Source organism: Bos mutus, chromosome 19 (assembly GCF_027580195.1).
Source record: "Bos mutus isolate GX-2022 chromosome 19, NWIPB_WYAK_1.1, whole genome shotgun sequence".
Lineage (NCBI taxonomy): Eukaryota > Metazoa > Chordata > Mammalia > Artiodactyla > Bovidae > Bos > Bos mutus.
The window spans coordinates 47,724,724-47,750,616 of record NC_091635.1 but is presented as its reverse complement, the minus strand read 5'-3'; the positions used below and the strand labels follow the sequence as shown (position 1 = coordinate 47,750,616).

The 25,893-nt window shown below is 45.3% G+C and overlaps 2 protein-coding genes across 2 annotated transcripts; one reads left to right on the top strand and one right to left on the bottom strand.

Annotated features, from left to right (window-relative positions):
• Positions 1–5,597: 5,597 nt before the first annotated feature.
• Positions 5,598–9,876, bottom strand: LOC102272762 (C-C motif chemokine 3). The gene is made up of 3 exons (XM_005899697.3): positions 9,579–9,876; positions 9,010–9,124; positions 5,598–8,608 (listed from the first exon to the last, which is right to left on the bottom strand). Exons 1-3 carry the CDS (start codon positions 9,652–9,654, stop codon positions 8,518–8,520), a joined length of 282 nt encoding a protein of 93 aa, XP_005899759.1. The 5' UTR covers positions 9,655–9,876; the 3' UTR covers positions 5,598–8,517.
• Positions 9,877–10,535: 659 nt separating this feature from the next.
• LOC138992036 (C-C motif chemokine 3-like) lies at positions 10,536–21,580 on the top strand. The gene is made up of 4 exons (XM_070388885.1): positions 10,536–10,574; positions 19,710–19,893; positions 20,632–20,746; positions 21,142–21,580. The coding sequence occupies exons 2-4, from the start codon at positions 19,830–19,832 to the stop codon at positions 21,230–21,232; spliced, it is 270 nt and encodes an 89-aa protein (XP_070244986.1). The 5' UTR covers positions 10,536–10,574; positions 19,710–19,829; the 3' UTR covers positions 21,233–21,580.
• Positions 21,581–25,893: the final 4,313 nt, after the last annotated feature.

Below are 25,893 nucleotides of genomic sequence, written 5' to 3'. Positions count from 1 at the left end.
TTGAAACACATCTAGAGGCAACATACCCTGAAAGTTAAAACTGGAAGACGATTTTGCAAAATAATGATTCTTTTATAAAATGCTAGCACTTAGTGCATCATCTATATGATTCAGGTAAATTCATTCTTGTTATATATTCATGCACTGAAGTCTGTGCTGTGTGCTGTGCTTAGTCGCTCAGTCGAGTCTGACTCTCTGTGACCCTGTGGTCGGTAGCCCACCAGGCTCCTCTGTCCACGGGATTCTCCAGGCAAGGATACTGGAGTGGATTGCCATTCCCTTCTCCAGGGGATCTTCCTGACCCAGGGATCAAACCCAGGTCTCCTGCATTGCAGGCAGATTCTTTACCATCTGAGTCACCAGGGAAGCCCAAGAATTATATATCGTTCTTTAAATCCTAACAATTCCACCAAGAGCTAAGTATCCCCGTTTGATAGAAGTAAACATGTTGTTGGATCAGAGAATTGAAACAATTCACCCACTGTCATGTAGCTAATAAATAGTATAACTGAAATACAAACCAATATCAGCATTTCTCCAAGCAGCTCAGAACCATCTGGCAAGATTGTTTAAAATAGTCACAATCAGAATTTCTTGAATTTGGACCAAGGAATCTAGATTTTTCCCCAAATTCCCAAGTGATTTACATGAAGCCAAAAAACCAAAAACCACAGAATTAGTCAATAGAATTTACCACTCTTCTTAATAAGATGCATGTGGCAATAGACATGTTACCTGAATATGATTTTCTTAGAATCCATGGAGCCACAAAATCAATGGCTAACATCAGAGAAGAAAAAAATAATCAGCTGATATAGGCAACAAGACTTCCAGACAAATGATTTATTAGATCAATTATCTAGATCAGGTTTGCTGCTGCTGCTGTTAAGTTGCTTCAGTCGTGTCCGACTCTGTGCGACCCCATAGACGGCAGCCCACCAGGCTCCCCCGTCCCTGGGATTCTCCAGGCAAGAACACTGGAGTGGGTTGCCATTTCCTTCTCCAAGGCATGAAAGTGAAAAGTGAAAGTGAAGTCGCTCAGTCGTGTCCGACTCTTAGCGACCCCAAGGACTGCAGCCTACCAGGCTCCTCCATCCATGGGATTTTCCAGGCAAGAGTACTGGAGTGGGGCGCCATTGCCTTCTCCAAGATCAGGTTTAGCAGACTACAGTCCTCAGAACAAATCCAGCACAAAGCCATTTATCTGGTGGTCCAGTGGTTTAGACTCCAAGCTTCCACTGCAGAGGCCACCAGCTTGATCCCTGGTTGGGGAACCAAGATCCCTATATGCCATGTGTCATGGCCAAAAAAAAGAAATCCAACACGATATCTGTCTTAACAAATAACATTTCAGAGGAACACAACCATATCCATTCCATTCCATAGAGTCTGTGGGTGCTTTCCCACTACTATGGCAGAGCGGAATAATTGCCACTGAGACTGTATGCCTGCAAAGCCCAAAACATTTACTATCTGACCCTTCATGGAAAACTTTCCTGAGTCCTGGCCTAGATTATGTTTTTAAGAATAAGAAAGTTAGACTAAATCAGAGTCTCTGTTGTAAAATTCAAGAGGGAGAAATTCTACATGCTTATGAGAAATACAAATGTATATTACTTTTTGTTAAGCCCTACTCACTTTGTTTTGTTTTAAAATCTCTGTTTTCCCAGGTGGCATGAGTGGTTTAAAAAAAAAAAAACCCACCTGCCAATGCAGGAGACACAAGAGACGAGGGTTCAGTTCCTGGGTCAGGAAGATCCTCTGGAGGAGGGCGTGGCAAACCCACTCCAGTATTCTTGCCTGGAGAATCTCGTGGACAGACAAGCCTGAGGCTACAGTCCTCAGGGTCACAGAGTCAGACACGACTGAAGCAACTTAACACTAGCACTTTATTTTTTTAGTATTAAAAAGTGGAATTTTGATGGTCAGGGTTTTTGAAGCATAATGACAGTTTCTAGCAGATTTTAAAATGTACAAACCCTTCAATCTATCTTATTTCGAGAAATCTATTTCAAGAAACACCACGTAAAGATATAAAGGTGTCGGCACACAGTTCTTTGCAGACCTGTTAGTGAAAGCAATGAAAGAGAAACAAATTCATCAAAAAAAAGAGAGAGAGACAATAGTCTAAAACATCATAGTACATGGACTTCCCTAGTGGCACAGTGGCTAAGAATCTGACTGCCAATGCAGGGGACAAGGGTTCGATCCTGGTCTGGGAGGACCCCACATGCCAAGGAGCGACTAAGCCTGCGAGCCACAACTCCTGAGAGCCTGTGTGCTGCACCTACTGAAGCCCATACGCTTCACCCATAAGCCTAGAGCCCACGCTCCACAACCAGAGAAACCACGGCAGTGAGAAGCCTGTGCACCACGATGAAGAGAAGCCCCCGACGGCTCCAACTAGAGAAAGCCTGCTCTCAGCAACAAAGACCCAGCGCAGCCAAAAACAAACTAACAAAAAACCAGTGCACAAGCGTTCTAAATGTTAAAAATACCATAGTACACCCACATAATACATATGAAACCCTTGAAAAGGAAGAAGTATTGCTATGAATGTGCTGAGATGAAAAGATATCAATGGTATTAATTTAAAACTCTGAATATGGAATATACCTTTCATTTGGGCAGCTGTAAGTACGCGTAGACTGCAAGTTCACACTGGTCAGGAGTTCCTTGGTGGCCCAGTGGTTAGGACTCGGCTCTTACTGCCAAGAACATAGGTTCAGTCTCTGGGGAACTAAGATCCCACTAGCCACCTGGTGTATCCAGAAAAAATTCACCTTGGAAGGCCCCCTTTCATTGGTTAACCTCTTGTTGAGAGTAACTGGCAGAGACGTTAGCACTCCCTAAACATTAATAGCCTATGTGTTTCCCTGCATTGCAGACGAATTGGTCTCTTGTGACTATTTCTGGTCAATGGACTATAAGCAGAGGTGATGTGCGTCCCTTCTGGGCCAGGACAGTTAAAAGCAGTATGGCTTTTCTGTCTCCTTCCTCATTCCAGAATCGATAGCTACAGGATGGTAGCAGCCTGGATTCCTGTGTCACCACCTAGAGGCAAGCTGCTCTGGGGTCAGTACTACTCCAAGTGTGGTTCATGCACCAGCACCATCAGCATCACCGGAAAGCCCATGAGAAAAGCAGAGCTGAGCCGGACCCCAGACATGCAGCATCAGAGTCTCTCACGTGGGGACCAGGACTCTGTGCTTAGACAGGCCTTCCAGGTGGCTCTGGCGCACACTCAGTTTTGAGAACCAGCAACCTGACCTACGTCAGATCTGGTGCTAGTGAGAAACTTTTATTTTGTTAATCCATTGAGGGGTTGTTAGTCAGCTATAGCCTGTCCTATCCTAACTGCCTTATCCTATACTTTGGCCACCTGATGCAAAGAACTGACTCATTGGAAAAGACCCTGGTGTTGGGAAAGATTAAAGGCAGGAGGAGAAGGGGATGACAGAGGATGAGATGGCTGGATGGCATCACCAACCTGATTGATATGAGTTTGAGCAGTCTTCGGGAGTTGGTGATGGACAGGGAGGCCTGGCGTGCTGCGGTTCATGGGGTCACAAAGAGTTGGACATGACTGAGCGACTGAACTGAACGGAACTGAACTGATCCTAACGGTTACAGAAAATAAACATAAAATGCTGAACTTTTCTTCCAGCAACCTTAACATCATTTGGGCAGATTCCATAACCTTCTGGCCACATTCAGTAATTAAAATTCTTTTAGTTTAAAGCTCCAATTCAAATTTGATCTCATTTCCACTTCTCACCCCCTCCACTCCTCCCACTGGTGCAAATCAGGCTTAGAGGTTTTTGGAGCAAGATGAGGCTTTAGGTGGTCCTGGACCCCTTCCCCTCCTCTCTTTTAAAGGCCTAATTCTTCTGGTGTGTTGGGGAGAAGGCGTCTATGTGGGGTGATAATGGAGTAAAGAGAAGTTCTTGTAAATGTACACAGATGTAGTCCCTGTTCCCTTCTGCTTGTCTTCTCTGCCTCTCTTTTTAATGCCAACAAGCCACTGATGCTCTCTTGGGCAGCACATGCATTTCTTTGCATGGAGGGGGTTCTGTGGGTCCTTTCTTTGCCTAGTTCCCTGATGTCAGCACCCCACTTTTGCCTGCATCCTTCACCTCTCCCTCCACCCACACCATTGGCAGCACACCCGGGCCGTTGCTAGCCTAAGGACATTAAAAAAAGGCTCCCTCTTGGAGCACACCTGGCCCTGTGTTGGATGTAAGACTGTCTAGGCGGCATGCAGACTGGATTTCAGCATCCGTTGCCCACACAGTCAGGGACCTTTATGGATATCAACTCTGAGACCATCTCACCGAGCACATGTCACTGGAGACCCTTCAAGCCGTAGACCTACTATTGTTAGGATGACGATTTTGAGAGACAAAGAGGATACTGTTAGTAATATTCTAGCATAACCAGCAAAAATGGGGTCTTCTTCAGATGAGGTGGGATATATAATTCCCCAATCTGTGTAGTGTCAATGAGAAGAATGCTCAAGCTCCAGAACCTTCCATACGCACTGCCATATTTAAAACAGATAACCAACAAGGACCTACTGCATGGCACAGGGAATTCTGCTCAATGTTATATGGCAGGCAAGATGGGAGGGTGGTTTGGGGCAGAATGGATACATGTAATATATGTATGGCTGAATCCTTTTGCTGTCCACCTGAAACCATCACAACACTTTTAATCAGCTATAGCCCAATATATAGCCCGATACAAAATTCAAAGCTTTTTTTGAGGGGAAAAAAAAAGCTCCAGAACCTTCCACAAGTTGGTTTGACAAAGAGGAAATTCACTCCATGTGATGGGAGCATGGCTGCCCCCACACTCCTTTCTCTGCCCTGTCTCTTATGTCAGTTTCTTTTCTCCCACTCAGTCTGGCTCAGGAAGGGGACAAGTTCATTCTGCATCCACAGGAAGAAGCAAGAGTGGCCCACCTGCTGGGTTCCACCCTTTGTGAGGAGAGATCGTTACCTCTTTCCTTGAAACCACACGAAGGCGTTTCAAGGCGGGCTGGTGGGGACTGCAAGCAAGCTGGCTACAGTTGATGTCCTAGGAGGAAGCTCTCAAATTGAAGGGAGATCAGAAGTTCAGAAAGGAACATGGTTTGTGGTGATACTTTAAGGACCACTGGATCAAGTTGGCTTTTTTCCTTTTTTTTTTTTTTTTCTGGATCAAGTTTTGCCTGAAGGTAATCTACTTCTTGTAACTTTAGTTATGCAAACTATTAATAACAAGTTTGAGTATCATCAGTTAAGTCAGATGGAGCCAGCTTTTCTGATTTGCTGTTGTTCAGTCCCTCAGTCATGTTCGACTTTTTGCAAACCCATGGACTGCAGCACCCCAGACTTCCCTGTCCTTCATTATCTCCCGGAGCTTGCTCAAACTTGCACCAACCCGTTGAGTTGGTGATGCAACCCAACCATCTCATCCTCTGTCATCCCGAGCTGACATATTTATGAGGTGTTTTTTTTGTTTGTTTTTTGTTTTTTTTTTTTATTTTTAATTTTATTTTATTTTTAAACTTTACATAATTGTATTAGTTTTGCCAAATATCAAAATGAATCCGCCACAGGTATACATGACATAGACGGCAGTGCTGCAAGCAGCAGATCGCAAAAGTGACCTTGGCTGAGGGCAGTAGCTGAGGTCAAAGTCAGGGAGGACATCTCTAACCAGCACGACAGCTGGTCAAGATGAGAATCTGCCTACCAAGTTTGCATCAAAAAGGAAAATGCAGAATGTTGAAGACTGATTGCTTCATGTTACATCAGCAAAGCCCTCTAAGAAAGAGACTAATTCACCTTGAAACTGGCCCCTCCTCCGATAGCAGAGAAGGAAAAAAAAATTAGTTTGCTTAAGAGAAACCCTTTCTGCTTGCTGGTTGAGAAATCAGTCATCTGGAAAAGCAGAATTCTCCCCTCCAAGCTAAGGTTAATATGAGCAGAAATGACAGGATGGGAGACTAGAAAGGACAAAAAGTGGAATCCATAAACAGCCCGGTTCATCCTGTTCTCAGACCCCTCCTCTAAGAAATTCATCCTGTGAACAAAACCAACCCTCGTGTTCCCTGTGAGGAGGTGGGCTTGTGGGATGCGTTTGCAGGCAGGGAGCTTATCAGGGCAACCTCCCCGCCTGTGGCATCGTTTCATCAGCAGAGGGCAGTGTGGAGCCCAGAGCCAGTTACATGGGGGCTGTGGTGGCGAAAACGGAGGCCCAGAGCTCCCAGCACTGTGAGAGAGGAGGAGTCTTAAATCCCTGTTCTAAAAGTAACAGTAGCTGACAGATTTTCTGCTAATTAACCATCCAACGGACTTGACCAAAAAAACAGATCAGAAGCCTTGAAAAACTGGAAGGGAGTTGTATTTCCTCTGAAACCCCAAGACCAGCCAAAAACAGGTTATGACTACACTCCAACATCGGCTCTCAAACTAGCTGTACATTAACATTTTAAAATTACTGACGCCCAGGTTTCACCTAGACCTCACTAAATCCTTAACTTTGGAGGCGAGCTCCTGGCAATGAAGTTTTTAGAAAGCTCCCCGTGGACTTGTCTGGTAGTCCGGTGGTTTAGAATCCACCTACCAATGCAGGGAACACAGGCTTGATCCCTGGTTCAGAAAGAGTCCACTTGCTAAGGAGCAACTAAGCCCGTTTGCCACAACTATTGAGCACAAGGTCTAGAGTCTACATGCCACAGCTAGTGAAGCCCGTGCACGAAAGTGAGAGGAACCACCTCAGTGAGAGGAGCTTCCCAGTGGCGCTAGTGGTAAAGAACCCTCCTGCCAATGCAGGACACATAAGAGACGAGGGTTCAATCCCTGGGTCAGGAAGATCCCCTGGAGGAGGGCGTGGCAACCCACTCCAGTATTCTTGCCTGGAGAATCCCATGGACAGAGGAGCCCGGTGGGCTACAGTCCATGGGGTTGCAAAGAGTCGGACGCGACTGAAGTGACTTAGCAGGAGGCAGGCACCTCGGTGAGAAGCCTGTGCACTGCAACAAAGACCCAGTGCAGCTAAAATTAATTAATTAAAAAGTATAAAGCTCCCCCAAATGATTCTAATGTGAATTCGAGGTTGAAAAGCACTACTCTGCCTTCAAACCAACCCTGGGTTACTCAACTCTAACAGGAAATAGGCAGCCTTTATGAGAGATGTGCACCCCGAGTAGTGTTACCAGGTGAAAGACAGGAATGCCAGTTAAAACTGAATTTCAGATACACAACAAATAATTTTTGTATAAGCATGTCTCAGCAATTGCATGGGACATGCTTATATTAAAGAATTCTTCCCCCTATAATTATATGTAACTGACCACTCTAGCTCCCAAACCTCAGCTCAGATGTGGCTTGAAGGACATTCCCCCACAAAGCAGAGTGCAGAACAATGGAGAAGGTGAGCAAAGCTCTCAGTCAACTGGCGGGTAGGAGATCCTTGCTAGACTGCAGGCAGGGTTGGCTAGACTGTCACCAAGGCAAACACTCAGCACAGCACTACTGTAAGCACTTAGCATCAAACCCAGCACCCAGTAAACCCTCAATAAGAGTTAGCCATCATTTTGAGGAAATCATTCATGAAAACACATTTGTGTGTACAAATACACATCACCTTGGTATTCATTTAAGTAGGAAAACTTCCTAGACTGTATCAATTATGATTTGGTTGTAAAATAATGTGTTAGGGCTTCCCTGGTGGTTCAGTAGTTAACAATCTGCCTTCCAATGCAGGGGCCTCGAGTTCCTTCCCTAGTCAGGGGACTAAGATGGCACCTGCCAGGGGTTAACTAAGCCCTGGTACCTCAACTAAAGAGCCCTTGTGCTGTAACTAAGACCCAACACAGTTAAAAATATAAACAATTTTTAATATAGATAAATGAAAATCTTTTACTTAAAATTTTTTTTAATTAAAAAAAAAGTGTCAGTTTCAACTTTCCAGGACAGCATCTCCAGGGGAATGTCTGGTGTTCTTGTTCTAGGATGCTTTTTCTTTCTCGTGGTTTCTGCCTCTTTTCATATTCCCCTACTTTCCCCCCAATATTAGTCTCAATCTGTGATTCTGGCTGCTGGGAAGACAAAATCAAGAGTCACCACAAGGAAAAGCCTGGTTTACCTTTTATGGAAGAGCCTTCAATATTTTGAGTCACAGTCCTGGGCAAAACCACTCAACCAGCATTTGTTGTTTGGCATGTATGATACGAGTGGTGCCAGGAGAGCGCCAATCACACTGATTGATCCAAGTACTGAGAGTGAGGACAGTTACGGAGGAAGGGGAAGAGGGGGTCAGAGCAGATATTCATGACATCACACACTTCGACGGCGGAAATAAATGACAAAAGTTAAATAGGAGACATTAAAGTGAAGGAGGGCCCCAGTGAGTGGCTGGGGATGGGGTGTGACCCACAGAAGAGGTGCCTTTTGGAGTCCCAGGGTCATCGCCCTGCTTCCCCGACTGTCCATAGAGGGAACATCTTCCCTGCAGCTCCCAGGCAACTCAGGGATTCAGCTCCAGGTCGGTGATGTATTCCTGGACCCAGTCCTCACTGGGGTCGGCACAGACCTGCCGGCCTCTTTTGGTCTTGAAGCTGTGGAGAGCAGCAGAAGGGTTACACACTGGTGAGTGCAGCATTGGGGGGATCCTGAGCCCCCAGGGACCTCTCCCTCCTTCTGCCCCGGACATCTCAGGGCCTGTCCACATGCTCAAATCATGTCCCCTTAACTCTGGGGTTCACAGACCTTCCTGGGTCTCCTATGGGGATCCCCTCGGAAAGCCAGCATCGTTGTTTGGCAAATGAGAGAGGACAGCTTCCTGCTGTCACCCCTTCCCTCTCCTTCCTCTGCCCAGGGGCAGACCCTCAGGACCCTCTGCAGGCCCCAAACCAGGTGAGAAAAGATGGCAGGGGCCCCCCTGGTGTCCTGAGCTCCGAGGAGGTGCCTCAGACCCCCAGGCTTCTTCCCCAGGGCGGGCAGGAAGGCTGGCCCTTACATGATGCCGGGCTTGGAGCACTGGCTGCTGGTCTCATAATAGTCGTCCACGAATTTGCGCGGGATCTGCCGGGAGACGAAGGAGAAGCAGCAGGCGGTCGGGGTGTTGGCACCAACTGTGAGAGAGGGACAGACCGTGGTAAGTCCTTGTTCATGGGGAAAGGCAGCCAGCGGCCCCTCGAGGGTCAGGAGACCTGCAGGACGCAGTGCGGGGGGTGGGGGTGGGGGCGGGGGAATCCAGGAGGAAGTGGTGTTATTTCAACTGGATTCCAGAGGAGACCAAAGGCTACACTGGGAGCCCACTGGACACAGATTCCAGCTTTTGTCAGAATCCCACCTGGGCCTCATTTTCCCAGGAATCCATAAAATGGGCCTCCCCACCACTCTCTCAGAGCCAGAGAATAGAACTGCTAAAATCCCCCTTGGGAAGGAAAATTCTGCTCAGGAAATAGTGTCTGAAGTCTCTCTAAAGCTCTCTACTTAAGGGCTCAGGTGAAAGACTTCGGCACTGTGGCCCAAGCCCCAGCCAAGTGTTGGGGACAGGCCAGAAGGAAGGGAAGGCGGACTCACGGCTGGCAGAGCAGGTGTGGGCAGAGAGGGCCGCGGTGAGCAGCAGGACAGCCAGGGCGGCCACGGGGACCTCCATGATGCTGGGTGGGTGAGAGAGTCAGGTGGGCCCAGTGGAGCTGGACTCGAGACTTGAAGCTGCAGCCTCCTGCTGGGGTCTGGGCTGTGTCCTCTCTTTATAGGCAGCCTTGGGACACTAGAGGACGGAAACTTGTGGAGACCAAGGCGGGGGGTGTGTTTTTTGTCGCAGCGTTGGTATCATGCTGTGAGTGGCAGAAGCCAGCAAAGCTTCGGGTCACCACAAGGGCTCAGCGTATTTGCAGGAACGCTCGTGTTGCTTACTTGATGGGGAAATGGTTTCCCCAGTGAGAGGAGGTGAGAGGCTGGTGTGACCCTGTGACAAGGTTATGTGGTGCTTTCTCACAAGGGCAGGTCTATACACCAAGCATCTCCCCACAGAGCTGAACCTTCTGGGACCCACCCCCAGCTGTCCCGACAACACAGCTCTGACCTAGACGATAATACCACGGAGTCTTGAGAAGCCCCCCAACCCAAGCTAAAAGCACACCCTGGGTGGGGACAGATCTGGGGAATACTCAGCTGCAGAAGGGGCCGGAGTGAGGCTGGCCTTTCAGACTTTGGCTCATTCCTCAAACATTCTACCTTAAGCTTTTGATTGCGAGGCATCCATTTCAAAGATATCCATCTTGAATAAGCACATCCCCCGTTACAGAACTAGATGATGGGCCAGGCTGCCCTACCCATGGAGTTCCCCTTTTAGAAAGTTCTGGATGACCTAGATAACTGACCATTTGAGTGGCTTCCCTTTTCCCTTCCACACTTTCTGTCTTATCTTTTAAATTCACCAATAAAGAGTGAACATGCAATACCCTGGGCACCCCACCCTCACCCCAATAAAAGCAGAGCCCAGGTCTGAGCTCTCTCCCTCTGTGAGACCTTGCTGTGTGGCCTCAGCAGTTCCAGGTACCCTCCAGGACGGTGAGTAACAAACCTTGTCTTTTCAAACTCCCCCGATGGTTGTTGCTGAGGTGTGTGTTGCAATCACAGTAAGAACCACAATGGCTGATGCAGCTTCAACTTTGGCTCCAGTTGGGAAATGTCAGTGGGGCTCCCACAAAAAATATAGCCCAGGTGAGTGCCTGCAGGCATCACCATCAACAGGCTGAGGCTGACACAAGACCGCTGGTCTCTGGGTTAGCTGGACTAACTGGGAGCTAATATGAGGAGCTTTAAAATGTTGTTACTCTTTGAATAGCAAAGGTCTCTGCCATGCATTGGAGAAGGAAATGGCAACCCACTCCAGTGTTCTTGCCTGGAGAATCCCAGGGACAGGGGAGCCTGGTGGGCTGCCATCTATGGGGTCGCACAGAGTCAGACACGACTGAAGTGACTCAGCAGCAGCTGCCAGGGACCTATCCTATGAACATAAACACAATGATGAGATTGTATGCATAATAGTGTTTGTTACAGCTTATTTATAATAGTTAAAAGTGGCCTACAATTACATGAGGTATATTCACCTCTTGTAATAATAATTCACCATTAGAAACTGTGAAAGTAAAGAAATTTTACTTTCTTTAAGTAACAATGACATTTCCTATTTCCTTATTGTAAAATCAAGGAGAAAACTCCAGGGTTTGTCTGGTAGCTCAGTGGCATCATTAAAAACTCTTTAACATCTCCCCTTCCCACATCATTTTGTTGGCTTTTCTTCTTTGGGCTTTCATCTCATGGCTGCTGCTGTTCAGGCATCAGTTCAGTTCAGTTCAGTTGCTCAGTTGTGTCTGACTGTTTGCGACCCCATGAACTACAACATGCCAGGCTTCCCTGTCTGTCATCAACTCCCAAAGCTTGCTCAAACTCATGTCCATCATGTCGGTGATGCCATCCAACCACCTCATCCTCTGTCATCCCCTTCTCCCCTTGCCTTCAATCTTTCCCAGCATCGGAATCTTTTCCAAGGAGTCAGTTCTTTGCATCAGGTGGCCAAAGTATTAGAGTTTCAGCTTCAGCATCAGTGCTTCCAATGAATATTCAGGACTGATTTCCTTTAGGATGGACTGGTTGGATCTCCTTGAAGTCCAACGGACTCTCAAGAGTCTTCTCAAACACCACAGTTCGAAAGCATCAATTCTTTGGTTCTCAACTTTCTTTATAGTCCAACTCTCACATCCATATATGACTACTGGAAAAACCATAGCTCTGACTAGATGGACCTTTGTTGACAAAGTAATATCTCTGCTTTTTAATAATGCTGTCTAGGTTGGTCATAACTTTTCTTCCAAGGAGTAAGCATCTTTTTATATCATGGCTGCAGTCACCATCTGCAGTGATTTTGGACCCCAAAAAAATAAAGTCACTGTTTCCACTGCTTCCCCATCTATTTGCCCTGAAGTGATGTGACCAGATGCCATGATCTTAGTTATTTGAATGCTGAGTTTTAAGCCAACTTTTTCACTCTCCTCTTTCACTTCATCAAGAGGCTCTTTAGTGCTTCTTCACTTTCTGCCATAAGGGTGGTGTCATCTGCATATCTGAGGTTGATATTTCTCCCGGCAATCTTGATTCCAGCTTGTGCTTCATCCAGCCCAGCATTTCTCACGATGTACTCTGCATATAAGTTAAATAAGCAGGGTGACAATATATAGCCTTGATGTATTCCTTTTCCTATTTGGAACCAGTCTGTTGTTCCATGTCCAGTTATAACTGCTGCTTGCTGACCTGCATACAGATTTCTCAAGAGGCAGGTCAGGTGGTCTGGTATTCCTATCTCTTAAATTTTCCAGACTTTGTTCTGATCCATACAGTTGAAACTGGACATGGAACAACAGACTGGTTCCAAATAGGAAAAGGAGTACGTCAAGGCTGTATATTGTCACCCTGCTTATTTAACTTATGTGCAGAGTACATCATGAGAAACACTGGGCTGGAAGAAGCACAAGCTGGAATCAAGATTGCTGGGAGAAATATCAATAACCTCAGATATGCAGATGACACCACCCTTATGGCAGAAAAGGAACAAGCACTAAAAAGCCTCTTGATGAAAGTGAAAGAAGAGAGTGAAAAGTTGGCTTAAAGCTCAACATTCAGAAAACAAAGATCATGGCATGTGGTCCCATCACTTCAGGGCAAATAGATGGGGAAGCAGTGGAAACAGTATTTGGCTTTATTTTGGGGGCTCCAAAATCACTGCAGATGTGACTGCAGCCATGAAATTAAAAGACGCTTACTCCTTGAAAGGAAAATTATGACCACCCTAGACAGCATATTAAAAAGCAGAGACATTACTTTGTCAACAAAGGTCTGTCTACTCAAGGCTATGGTTTTTCCAGTAGTCATGTATGGATGTGAGAGTTGGACTATAAAGAAAGCTGAGTGCAGAAGAATTGATGCTTTTGAACTGTGGTGTTGGAGAAGACTCTTGAGAGTCCCTTGGACTACAGGGAGATCCAACCAGTCCATCCTAAAGGAGATCAGTCCTGGATGTTCATTGGAAGGACTGATGTTGAAGCTGAAACTGCAATATTTTGGCTACCTGATGCAAAGAGCTGACTCATCTGAAAAGACCCTGATGTTGGGAAAGACTGAAGGCAGGAGGAGAAGGGGACGACAGAGGATGAGATGGTTGGATGGCATCACCGATTCAATGGACATGAGTTTGGGTAAACTCCGGGAGTTGGTGATGGACAGGGGGGCCTGGCGTGCTGCGATTCATGGGGTCGCCAAGAGTTGGACACGACTGAGCGACTGAACTGAATTGAACTGACATAGCCAAAGGCTTTGGCATAGTCAATAAAGCAGAAGTAGATGTTTTTCTTGAACTCTCTTGCTTTTTCGATGATCCAACAGATGTTGCCAATTTGATCTCAAGTTCCTCTGCCTTTTCTAAATCCAGCTTGAACATCTGAAGTTCACAGTTCACATACTGTTGAAACCTGGCTTGGAGAATTTTGAGCATTACTTTACTAGCGTGTGAGATGAGCGCAACTGTGGGGTACTTTGAGCATTCTTTGGTATTCCCTTTTTTGGGGAATAGAATGAAAACTGACCTTTTCCAGTCCTGTGGCCACTGCTGAGTTTTTCAAATTTGCTGGCATATTGAGTGCAGCACTTTTACAGCATCATCTTTTAAAATTTGAAATAACTCAACTGGAATTCCATCACCTCCATTAGCTTTGTTCGTAGTGATGCTTCCTATGGCCCACTTGAGTTCACATTCCAGGATGGCTGGCTCTGAGTGATCATACCATCGTGATTATCTTTTTTGGAGGTCGTTAAGATCTGTTTTGTATAGTTCTTCTGTGTATTCTTGCCACCTCTTCTTAATATCTTCTGCTTCTGTTAGGTCCATACCATTTCTGTTCTTTATTATGCCCATCTTTGCATGAAATGTTCCCTTGGTATCTCTAATTCTTTTGAAGAGATCTTTAGTCTTTCCCATTCTGTTGTTTTCCTCTATTTCTTTGCACTGATTCCTGAGGAAGGCTTTCTTATCTCTCCTTGCTATTCTTTGGAACTCTGTATTTACATGGGTGTATCTTTCCTTTTCTCCTTTGCCTTTCACTTCTCTTCTTTTCTCAGCTATTTGTAAGGCCTCATCAGACAACCATTTTGTCTTTTCGCATTGCTTTTTCTTGAGGATGTTCTTGATCCCTGCCTCCTGTTCAATGTCATGAACCTCTGTCCGTAGTTCATCAGGCACTTTGTCTATCAGATCTAAGCCCTTGAATCTATTTCTCACTTTCAGTATATAATTGTAAGGGATTTGATTTAGGTCATACCTCAGTGGTCTAGTGGTTTTCCCTACTTTCTTCAATTTAAGTCTGAATTTGGCAATAAGGAGATCATGATCTGAGCCACACAGTCAGCTTCCAGTCTTGTTTCTGCTGACTGTATAGAGCTTCTCCATCTTTGGCTGCAAAGAATATAACCAGTCTGATTTCAGTGTTGACCATCTGGTGGTGTCCATGTGCAGAGTCTTCTCTTGTGTTGCTCAGGCATCAGGTCTTCACAAAAAGCCTCATCCACAGGTATAGGAGGGAGTCTCAGAGAGGCAGAGAAAAAGCAGTGTTACTACTGCTTTTAATTTAATTTTTTAACATAATTTGTGATGCTAACTATAGATTACCCTCAAAAGTAGTAAAAATTGATTTTAAGTATATAGAAAATAGAAAAATATTGTTTAATTTCTGAAAGTTGGGTAGGCAGCATGGCAATTGTAAGTAAGAATGTGAGGAGTTTTCATCTACATTCTTCCTGTCTTATTGTGGCCTAAATGAATTCTGAGGCTCATCTAAATACAATGTCTTTGCTTAAAGGTAGGGAAAGTTCTATTACCCAAACTTAACCACTATTAACTTGGTTTATTTCTTTCAAGTGCAGTTTTCCCTAGGCTTTTGATATTTCAGTTACTTACTTTTTACCAGGGGAAGGGACATAACTGTAGTCATGATATGGATGTGTCAAGGGAGTGTATGTTCCTCGGTTTTTGTCTCGTCACAACAAAGATTTGGAGTGACGGACATTAAGGCCCCCCTCGGCGTGTCATAGCTCTTGGGTCTTGGACAGATGGTATTATAGCTCTCAGGTCTTGAGCGGACCGTGTTATAGCTCTTAGACAAATCAGTGTTACCGCTCTATTTTATTTAGAAGATAGCAGGAAAATCCATCTTCGAGGTGTGAGGGCACATCGACCCAAAGACATGAAGAGAAGAGCGCCCCAGCGTGCGGGGGAGAAAGAGAGAGAGAGAGAGAGAGAGCTAGCTTTGGCTCCTCTTTTTATATGTTTCCCTCCCTGGGCCTGTCCTATGTAAATTGGGTCAGCCAGGAGTGGTGTTTGTTTTACCTGAGGTCCTCACTCGGGTCCTCTGACCTTCCTTTGTCTATTTTCACCGGCTTTTCCCTTTCTTGTCTTTTAGCCACTGCCATTTTGGACTCCTTTTCCCTATTCTACCTACCTAACAGATGCAATTTGTAGTTTTCTTATTTATACTTAACATTACAAGACTTTCCCAAATCATTCCAGTATTTTTAAGAGCTGCTTAATTTACTCATCCATCAACATAGTGCATTAATATTATCATGTGCTACTGTAGCTCATTTGGACTGTTTTTGATTTTTATTTGCTATAAATACACTGCACCAAATATCTATATGCATAAAACTTTTCGACAAATGACGTGTTTTCCCATAGGATATTTTTCTAGTTGTAGACTTTCTGGGCCAGAAAATAAAGACATTTAGGGCTCCTGATCTATAGAGACACCCTATGTCTAATGTGTGTTCATTTCTATACCCAACTGTTAAACAAGATGACGGCATATTGTGGGGACTGGTGAACGTTTGATGAATGGGAAAAGTGGATTTAAAAGCTGACTTCATCTACCATGGTCGTGTCTGTAGCCCAGACTTCCCCAATTCCATTCTGTCCATCTGAGTCTGGATCAAACACGGCTCAGGCTACTGAAGACTCGATGGCATCAGTAGATATGTCATAGTCAAAACACCTTGAAGAACATTAGAAATGTCTGCTCTGAGAAAAGCAAAAGGGAATGGTATGATCCATAAAGCTCTGTTCGTGGTAGAAGACCAGCTAAGCTTGGTCCCTTAATGACGGCAACTCCTGGCTCCCCCACCTCCTTGTTTGTGAATCATTTCCTCTGAAGCGGTCCGAGCAACATGATGTCATGGTCCTTTTCACCCAGGATGCGGTTTCCAGTGGGACTTGTGTGCTCAGGGTGCTGTGACATTACCCGTAGGTGTCACCCTCTATGATCAGAACAGCTGCAGCAGAGCATCAGATCTGCTCTGTGGGAGGAACTATTAATCTGTAGATCTTTCCATGTCCTTACGGCTCTGACACTAGCATCATCTCACCTCCTGTCACTGGCAAAAAACTTTCCAGCCAATCAGCCCCCAAAAATGAGCAACTGGGCTCTTCTTGGATGCTCTGAACCTCTGTGTGACCCCAGGGACCCCAACATGTGCAACTCATAACAAGACACCATGCAGCAACTTCCCCTCTGATCACGCCCAGCCTCCAGCTTCTCATGCTCTAGAGTTGCCTATAAAGGGACAAGGATACAGGATGGACTCCCGAAGGATGGAGGCAGCAGCACTTGCCCCATTCTATCTTGACTTTGCCCTCTTCCTGCCCATCATCAATGATTTCCCCACGCAAGTCCCCATGCTGCCCTAGTCAACCATCTCCTCACCACAAGCCTCAGTTCACGAGTCTTGTCTGTATCACAAGACTCAACTCTCACCCTTTCTTCCTTTTAAAATTGCTTCTCACTGCTCTGGACAGATGTCTAAACCACATCACTTAAGCCTATGGGTTGAGATTCCCCACATGAAAGCAAAAAACTTCACAGAAGCTTTCAAAATGCTCCAAGCTGTTTCCCAAACTTCCCCAAAACTTGTAGCTCTCTTAGATAGGCAGAAGAGGACTAGGACCCACTTTTAGTGGGGAAAATTGAGGTCTAATGCATTCATTCAGTTGAGTGCAGTCACTCAGGCATGTCTGACTCTTTGTGACTCCATGGACTGCAGCACGCCAGGCTTCCCTGTCCATCACTAACTCCCAAAGCTTGCTCAAACTCATGTCCATTGAGTTGATGATGCTATCCAACCATCTCAACCTCTGTCGTCCCCTTCTTCTGCCTTCAATCTTTCCCAGCATCAGGGTCTTTTCCAAGGAGTCAGTTCTTTGCATCAGGTGGCCAAAATATTGGAGTTTCAGCATTCATTAACAAGATGCAAATGCCAGGTTTGATTGGTTCCTAGGATGAGCCAAATGACAGAGCCCCTCAACTCTCCCAAGGAGCTCCACTCTTCGGGTGATGTACAGAAGGTGGCATCTTGCTAGCAAATGTCTCTATGGACCAGATGAAGTTCCCCCGAAAGAGACAAACAGGGGCTCCCTGCTCCAATAGCTATATTCCCTGAAGAGGGAGCCAGAGACTGAGAACAAGACAGGAAGAGATTCAAAACAGTAATTCACGGTCAAGAAGAAATGCTTAATTTACTTGGTTCTTTTTGTGCCCTACTCTGCAGGCCCTGAGCATTAACATCTCCACCAACTTCTGGCCGGCCGCCCTCCAACGGGGGAAGAAATTGACCTGGCTTTTGATTGTAGCTCTTTTGAAGTGGCTCTTGATTGCCACTTCCTCATGGTTAGGGCAGACACCTCAGTGCCTGCTGTTTCTCTTATTTCTATCCAGACTCACCACAACTTTGTTGATGATCATGGTAGTACCCCCAGCCCGTGCTCCTACCCTGGTATCATATCAGGATCATTCCTGCTTCCTAGAGACAGGCAAGGCTTGTGGAGGAAGACAACCCATGGGACATGGGATGAAAAGCAGATAAGCACAGATAGTAGATTTATTTCTTTCTGTTTTTTCCTCTTCCCAGGATGTTTTCTGCATCTTGCTTTTTAATATTTAATATTAAAAATCAAGTCTGTCATGGGCATAGGGAACAAACATATGGTACCATAGAGGAAAGGGGAATGGGATGAATTGGGAGATTGGGATGGACATATGTACACTACTATGTATAAAATAGATAACTATTGCATATCTACTATAGCACAGGGAAATCTACTTGATGCTCTGTGGTGACCTAAATGGGAAGGAAATTAAAATAGAGGGGACATATGTAAACACATAGGAGATTCACTTTGCTATACAGCAGAAGCTAACACAACATTGTAAAGAAACTATCAGTTCAGTTCAGTCTCTCAGTCGTGTCCAACCCTTTACAACCCCATGAATCACAGCACACCAGGCTTCCCTGTCCATCACCAACTCCTGGAGTTCACTCAAACTCATGTCCATCGAGTCAGTGATGCCATCCAGCCATCTCATCCTCTGTCGTCCCCTTCTCCTCCTGCCTCCAATCCCTCTGAGCATCAGGGTCTTTTCCAATGAGTTAACTCTTCGCATGAGGTGGCCAAAGTATTGGAGTTTCAGCTTCAGCATCAGTCCTTCCAATGAACACCCAGGATTGATCTCCCATAAAAATTAATGCTAAAAAAATTAAGTCTGTTCTTGTCATTCTATTTGTTTAAGAGGCTGGCTTTAGGATCCTATACATTAGCCTTTATGTCTATCAGTGGATTTATTCTATTATTCCAACATTGTAGAGTATGTAGTTTAGTGTCAATTATTTTATCATAGATTAGCTACCCCAAATAACACTGTCTTTAAAATTTTCCCCATTTATGAGTGCATTTCCATAAAATAGATTCTGAAAAATAGAATTTCTGGTTCAGAGTATAGACATTTTTACATCTGCTGACCCTCATCCAGCATTAAATCCAGACTTTATTGTAGGGCTGCAATGATTATTTGGCAAATAGTCCAGTTACTGGAAAGCTAATCCTGACTTTCACCACCCTTGCACCTCCAGGCTTTCCAATTCTGTTCTTTCCATCTAGGAAGTGGTTAAGCTCAGCGTATCCTTCTTGAGGCTCAGTGGAGTTTTTACACGTCACATTTAGACACTTAGGACAATTATGGGAGTCTATCAAGGCACCCTCGGAGAAGGTGATGGCACCCCACTCCAGTACTCTTGCCTGGAAAATCCCATGGATGCAGGAGCCTGGTAGGCTGCAGTCCATGGGGTCGCTAGGAGTCGGACACGACTGAGCGACTTCACTTTATTTTTTCACTTTCATGCATTGGAGAAGGAAATGGCAACTCACTCCAGTATTCTTGCCTGGAGAATCCCGGGGACAGGGGAGCCTGGTGGGCTGCTGTCTATGGGGTCGCACAGAGTCGGACACGACTGAAGCGACTTAGCAGCAGCAGCAGCAGCATCAAGGCACCCTGCTCTATGAAAGAAGGCTGTGATCACTCACTTCAGAGAGAAATCTGTCACATGGAAAGGAAACAGCTAAGGCTGATCCCTGGGCGGTGCCAACTTCTAGTCCACCATCTGGAGAAACAACTTTCTCATAAGCACCAAGCAAATTAGTAACTGAACTATGTGTTATGTGCTCCCTGAGCTCCTCTGGTAATCAAAGGCAGCCCTGCGTGGTGCAACTCACAGGACATGACTACACTTAAAATTCCACCATAGACACCTCTGACTTTTATATTCCCACAGCCCAGGGCATCCAGAAAAAGAAGAGAAGACAGCTCACATCCAAGAAGGAGACAAGCAGAAGTGAGTTCCCAAGCCCCTTCTCAGCTCTGCCCACACTCTTCTGCCTGCCTGTCCAGCATCATGAAGGTCCTCGTGGCTGCTGTCTTTGTCCTCTGCACTGTGGCCCTCTGCTCCTGTGCACGAGGTAAGTCTGCTATCCATTGTCAGTTGCTACTCATACTGTAGTCCAAAGTCCAGCCCGAGTGCTGTGGCTTAAGAACCCTTGTGTGAAATTAAAGAACATTGAATGGGGTTTCAAAAATGACATGGTTGCTTTTTTCAAGAAGCTTCAAAAGGAGTGCATTGATTTGGGCTGCAGGTTGGAGTTAGGAGAAGTTTTATCCTACTTTTTAGGTGAGAAACTTGAAGTCTAACATGTTTGCTTGTTAGCATGAGGTAGAGGGGGCTTCCTCGGTGGCTCCGTGGTAAAGAATCTTGACTGCAATACAGGAGATGCTTGAGATGCTGGTTTGATCCCTGGGTTGGAAAGATCCCCTGGAGGAGGGCATAGCAATCCACTTCATTAGTTTTGCCTGGAGAATCCCACAGACAAAGGATCCTGCTGGGCTACAGTCCATGGGGTCACAAAGAGTCAGACATGACAGAAGTGACTTAGCATGCACTTAATGCTTTAATTGATCAGGAAAACATTTCCACAAAGGAAGCTGGGAGTAGGGAGTAGATGTTCTAGGGTTTAGTTCCCTGTAGAGAAAGATAGAGATCAAATGAAGAGACAAATCCAAAGACAAGACTAGGGATATTAATGAGAAACTAGCAAATGAAAGAATCAAATGATTTCCAGTTTCCTTTGCCCACCATGTGTTCCTGACCCTCTGGGGCTTGTCTTTGCTCCTGCGTAACTGTTATTCTTATTCCTGTACAGAAAGGGTTCACACCCCACCCACTTGCTGCTTCACCTACACCTCTGGGAAAATCCCCCGTGGAAATGTGGTTAACTATTTTAAGACCAGCAGCAACTGCCCCAAATCTGGTATCATGTAAGTGTCAGTCCTCCTGTTCAACCCTGGGGAGACTCAGGACATGGAGGCAAGGGTGAGGGGTATCCATAGGGGTCAGAGCAGGGAGTAGATCTCAAGAGCACCAGTTCATGGTAAAGGGTCATCCTGGGAAGGTGCTCAGCACTCTTGGGCCTTTGTCCATACTGGACACAGGGAGAGGTCAATGGGCTGTCTCCTGACATGGGACGAGGCTTGCAGGGAGCCAGGGAGGATGTGGCCAGAAGTGGAGGGAAAAGAGGAAAGGAAGGTGGCAGCAGAAAGGAGGTGGCCTGAGGTTATCTCCATAAATCCCATAGGGATGAAGATGCAGAGGCCACAGGTGGTCAAAACCATCCCTACTCATTCTCTGTACTATACGTCTGCCCTCTCCACAGCTTCCTCACCAGAAGGGGCCTATCTGTCTGTGTCGATCCTGCTGATAGCTGGGTCCAGGAATACATCAGGGACCTGGAGAAGAGCCCCTGAGTGGTCCAGAAGGAACCTATTGAAATGTGGGCAGAGACTGGGCCTCAGGGACCTGAGCAAGGGGACTGCAAGCCCGGAAGTTTCCTCTCCCATGAGTCCCTCTCCCCTCCACTCACCACATTCTGGAAACTTTCTTTACTTTAGTTAAACTACTGAAATGTAAATTGTTTTATTCATTTGATGCTTTCTCTGAGACATCCTATGATGCCCTCTCATTCCCAAGCCCCTTCCCAGTCAATCACGCGGAGGCTGATGAGTAATGATTTATACTCTGTCTCTGGCTACACATCCATCAACAGATGCTTATTGAGTTTTTCTGAGACTTTTCCTCTGTTAAAAATGTCAGAATAATAAAGATTATTTTTATTTCTTAAATATATTTTAGACTTATGGCTTCACTTTTTTTTCCCCCTTGACAAATCAGTTTCATTGGTTGGAAAGAATAAGAAAGAATGCATAGAGGCATCTGAGCAGAAAGGGAAGTCAAGAGAATGAGGATAAGTGTCATTTCAACCACACCAGCTTTATACCAGAGAAATACTTCTTGTAGTTCAGAAAAAAAGCAAAGGATTGAAAACAAATGTAAACTAATGTGCAGCAAGGAAATTCATCACTTAAATAACACCAAAGCAAAGCATTTGATCATGTGTATTTAAGCTTTCTTAAGAATAAGGACTAACAGCTTTTGAGGACTTACTATGAACCACGGTCTATACTAAGGGATTTACATGCATAGTCTGTTCTTCAAAATCACTGTGCTGTGTGTACTCTGAGTATCTCCCTTTGACAAATGAGAAAACAGTTTCAGTGAGCTTATCCAAGGTCATACAGCTAGTAACGCCATGGTCAAACCTGCAGATGAGAGCAAGACCCACACTCTCAACTTAACACTAAGACATTGTCTCTTAGTGTGTAAATCACTTGAAGCAGATTTACCAGGAATGCACAATTCCCTGCCAAGAGACAGACTACCTCAGTGAGCCAGAAGTGAGTTGCTGGTTAAAGAAAGGATAGAAATCCAGAGATAGCCTGGCACTGAGACCTCTTCTAGACTGAGGATATTGGCAATTCAGAAGAGGTGGCTAAGAAGGTGAGCTGAACCTTTCTCAGCCTTGCTGGACTGGTGGAGAACAAAGTCCAGGGCTGCCCAAATGAAGGGACAACAAGAAACCATCCTTTGTCTGGGCTGATGCCTTAGAAGGAAAAATAAATGAGAAGGAAACCATCCCTTGAACAAGAGGAGGCCAGCTCCCATCATTTGGGGAGTTTAGAAAATCTCAAACTCATTGAGTATTTTTAAATACGATCCCAGATGCTGATGCCACAAATGCCTGACAAGGAAGCTTGAGCTTTTTGGTGAGGAACTGGAGGTTATCATGAGTATCCTTGCAGATTTGTAAGAGTAAAATAAATTCCATAACCGAAAAAATGCAAAAACTGAAATAAAACCTCAGAACAGGTTAAAATCAATAGAAGACATACCAGTAAAGTTCAAACAGATCAAAATGAAGCAAGGGGAAACAGAAAACTAAAAAATACAAAAGAGAGGATAAGAGCACACAGAGGCTAGAGCAGGGCATCTGTGGTCTGGGTGACCAGAATCTCAAAACGAGAGGAGAAATGGGAATTTGCTGTATGACTCAGGGAACTCAAACAGGAGCTCTGTGACAACCCAGAAAGGGCGGGGCGGGGTTGGGGGAGGGGTGGCGGGCAGCGGATAGAAAGAGAAATGGGAAGGAGGTTCAGGAGGGAGGGGACACAGGTGTAATTATGGCTGACTCTTATTGATGTTTAACAGAAAACAACAAACTTCTGTAAAGCAATTATCCTTCAATTAAGAAATAAAGTGGCAAAAAAAAGAGAGAATGAGACAGCAAACAGATCTGAAGAGATAACAGCTAACAGTTTTAGAAAACAGATGAAAGATATAATTCTGAATATACAAGGAGGGAGGGCATTATCCCCATTGCTACCAATGACCCCTCTCTCAAAGTGGCCACTCTGGAATCTCCAGAAACTGTGACTATGTGACATTACACAGCGCTGAGGAATCAAAATAGCCTTCAACTGATTTTGAGATAAGGAGATTACCCTGGGTTATCTGTATGACCCAGTGTCATCACAAGGATCCTCATAAGGATAGCAGGAGTGTCGATGTCTGAGTGATGCAATGTGAGAAAGACTTGAAGGGCCATTGCTGGCTACAGATAGGGAACGTGGCACAACCTCTAGAAATCAACAAAAGCAAGAAAATGGATCATCCCTTGTGTGTGCACGCTAAATTGCTTCAGTTCAGTTCAGTTCAGTCGCTCAGTCGTGTCCGACTCTTTGCGACCCCATGAATCTCAACACGCCAGGCCTTTTTGTCCATCACCATCTCCCGGAGTTCACTCAAACTCACGTCTATTGAGTCAGTAATGCCATCCAGCCATCTCATCCTCTGTTGTCCCCTTTTCCTCCTGCCCCCAATCCCTCCCAGCATCAGAGTCTTTTCCAATGAGTCAACTCTTCGCATGAGGTGGCCAAAGTACTGGAGTTTCAGCTTTAGCATCATTCCTTCCAAAGAACACCCAGGGCTGATCTCCTTTAGAGTGGACTGGTTGGATCTCCTTGCAGTCCAAGGGACTCTCAGGAGTCTTCTCCAACACCACAGTTCAAAAGCATCAATTCTTCGGCACTCAGCTTTCTTCACAGTCCAACTCTCGCATCCATACATGACCACTGGAAAAACCATAGCCTTGACTAGACGGACATTTGTTGGCAAAGTAATGTCTCTGCTTTTCAATATGCTGTCTAGGTTGGTCATAACTTTTCTTCCACTGAGTAAGCGTCTTTTAATTTCAGTTGTGTCCAATTCTTTGCAACTCTATGGACTGTAGCCCACCAGGCTCCTCTGTCCATGGGGATTCTCCAGGCAAGAATACTGGAGTGGACTTCCATTTCCTTCTTCAGGGGATCTTCTCAATCCAGGGATCCAACATGCATCCTTCATGTCTCCTGCATTGGCAGGTGGGTTCTTTACCACTAGCGTCACCTGGGAAGCCCCAAATAACAGAGGAGGGCACCCCTCCAAAAAGGAAGGCAGCTTTGCAGATACCTTGATTTTAACCCAGTGAGACTCATTTCAGACTCTCCAGAAATGTAGGAGAATACATTTGAATTGTTTTAAGCCACTAAGTTTGGGGTCATTTGTTACAGCAGCAACAAAAAGCTAATACAACTGAATCACTGCTGTACACCTGAAACTTACATGATACAGTAAATCAATTCTACTTAAATTTTTTAAATAAATAAAAATAAAAAATAAGAAGCTAATACAAATACTTATGGATAAAATTATACTATAGTGGTTTTAAAACATGGCCAAGATTTCTTTGACACTCTTCTCGTGCAGAAACAGGGATCTAGGTCCCCTCTCCTTGAATCTGATCAGGCTTGTGACTGCTTTAACCAGTTGATTATGGTAGAAGAGATACAATAGGACTTCTGTGACTAAGTCATAAAAAGCCAGGCAGCTTCTACCTTATTCACCTGGAACACTCATCTTTGACCCCTTAGACTGCCGTCTAGAAGGGCCATATGTACACAGCTCCAGTGAAATTCCCAGCCCAGGCACCACATGTGACCGAGGAAGCCGTCTTAGAAGTGGATCTTCCAGCCCAGATGGTGAGGGCTATTTCTGACCCGAACCGCTGGTGGCATCATCGCTGATATCATATCTGTGTGGTCAGATCAGTTGTGAAAGAACATCAGCACCTTCTGCTCTGTGGGGAGCAGCAGTTAGCACACACTTCACAGATCTATCTGACCTTGAAGGAGGCCTGCTGCAATACCAGCTCCTGGCCACCCTCTAACTAGGAAATCATTTCTTCAGAAGGACCTCAAAGAACAAGCAATTTCACCAGAAGTGTTTCCAACCAATGGGGAAACGGAGATATTCATGCAGATACTCTGAACACCCCTCTGTTAACCAAAGGGTGTTGACAGCCCTGGGTTGTGCAACTGACACAATGACACCAACACAGTGATTAAAATATTCCCCTCCAGTCACCCCCAGTTTCTGTCTTTCAATGACATGAGGTTTTCTCTCTATAAAGAAAAATGGCAATGGCTTGAACCCAAGAAGGAAGTCACTCTTTCCAGAGGGTCCAGGCTATCATATTCTATCAAGTGGTTCAGAAAGGAAGAGCAAGGGAGGTTAATTTTACTTTATAGATGAAATAATTGAGGCCAAATTCACTGAATAATTGGCAAGAGACATACTCCAGGTCTATTTATTTCTCACTGGGCCAGGTAAGTTCAGATTCATGTTAGTTATCCCCGAAAGTCCTGTTGTCTTGGTGGCATAAGAGATAGCCCAGGTTTGATCCCTGTTATTTTTAGTGACTTCATGGGCTAAATGAAATTCGCTCCCTGCAGAGATGGTAGGCCAGATAAGCCATTTTCCTGTACTGGTTCATTTAGTCCTCAAAATATTACTAATGGTGCAAATTTTATTGCACCCCCCATTGATAGAGGAGGAAACGAAAGTTCAGAGAGTTTAGGTTAACTTCCTTATAGCTGTGCTGCCAGCAATGCTGTGTAGTTAGCAATGTTGAATAAACCTGGGTCCATCCATGTCCCATGCTCTTAACCATCAGATCCATCTCTCAAGGTGTGGT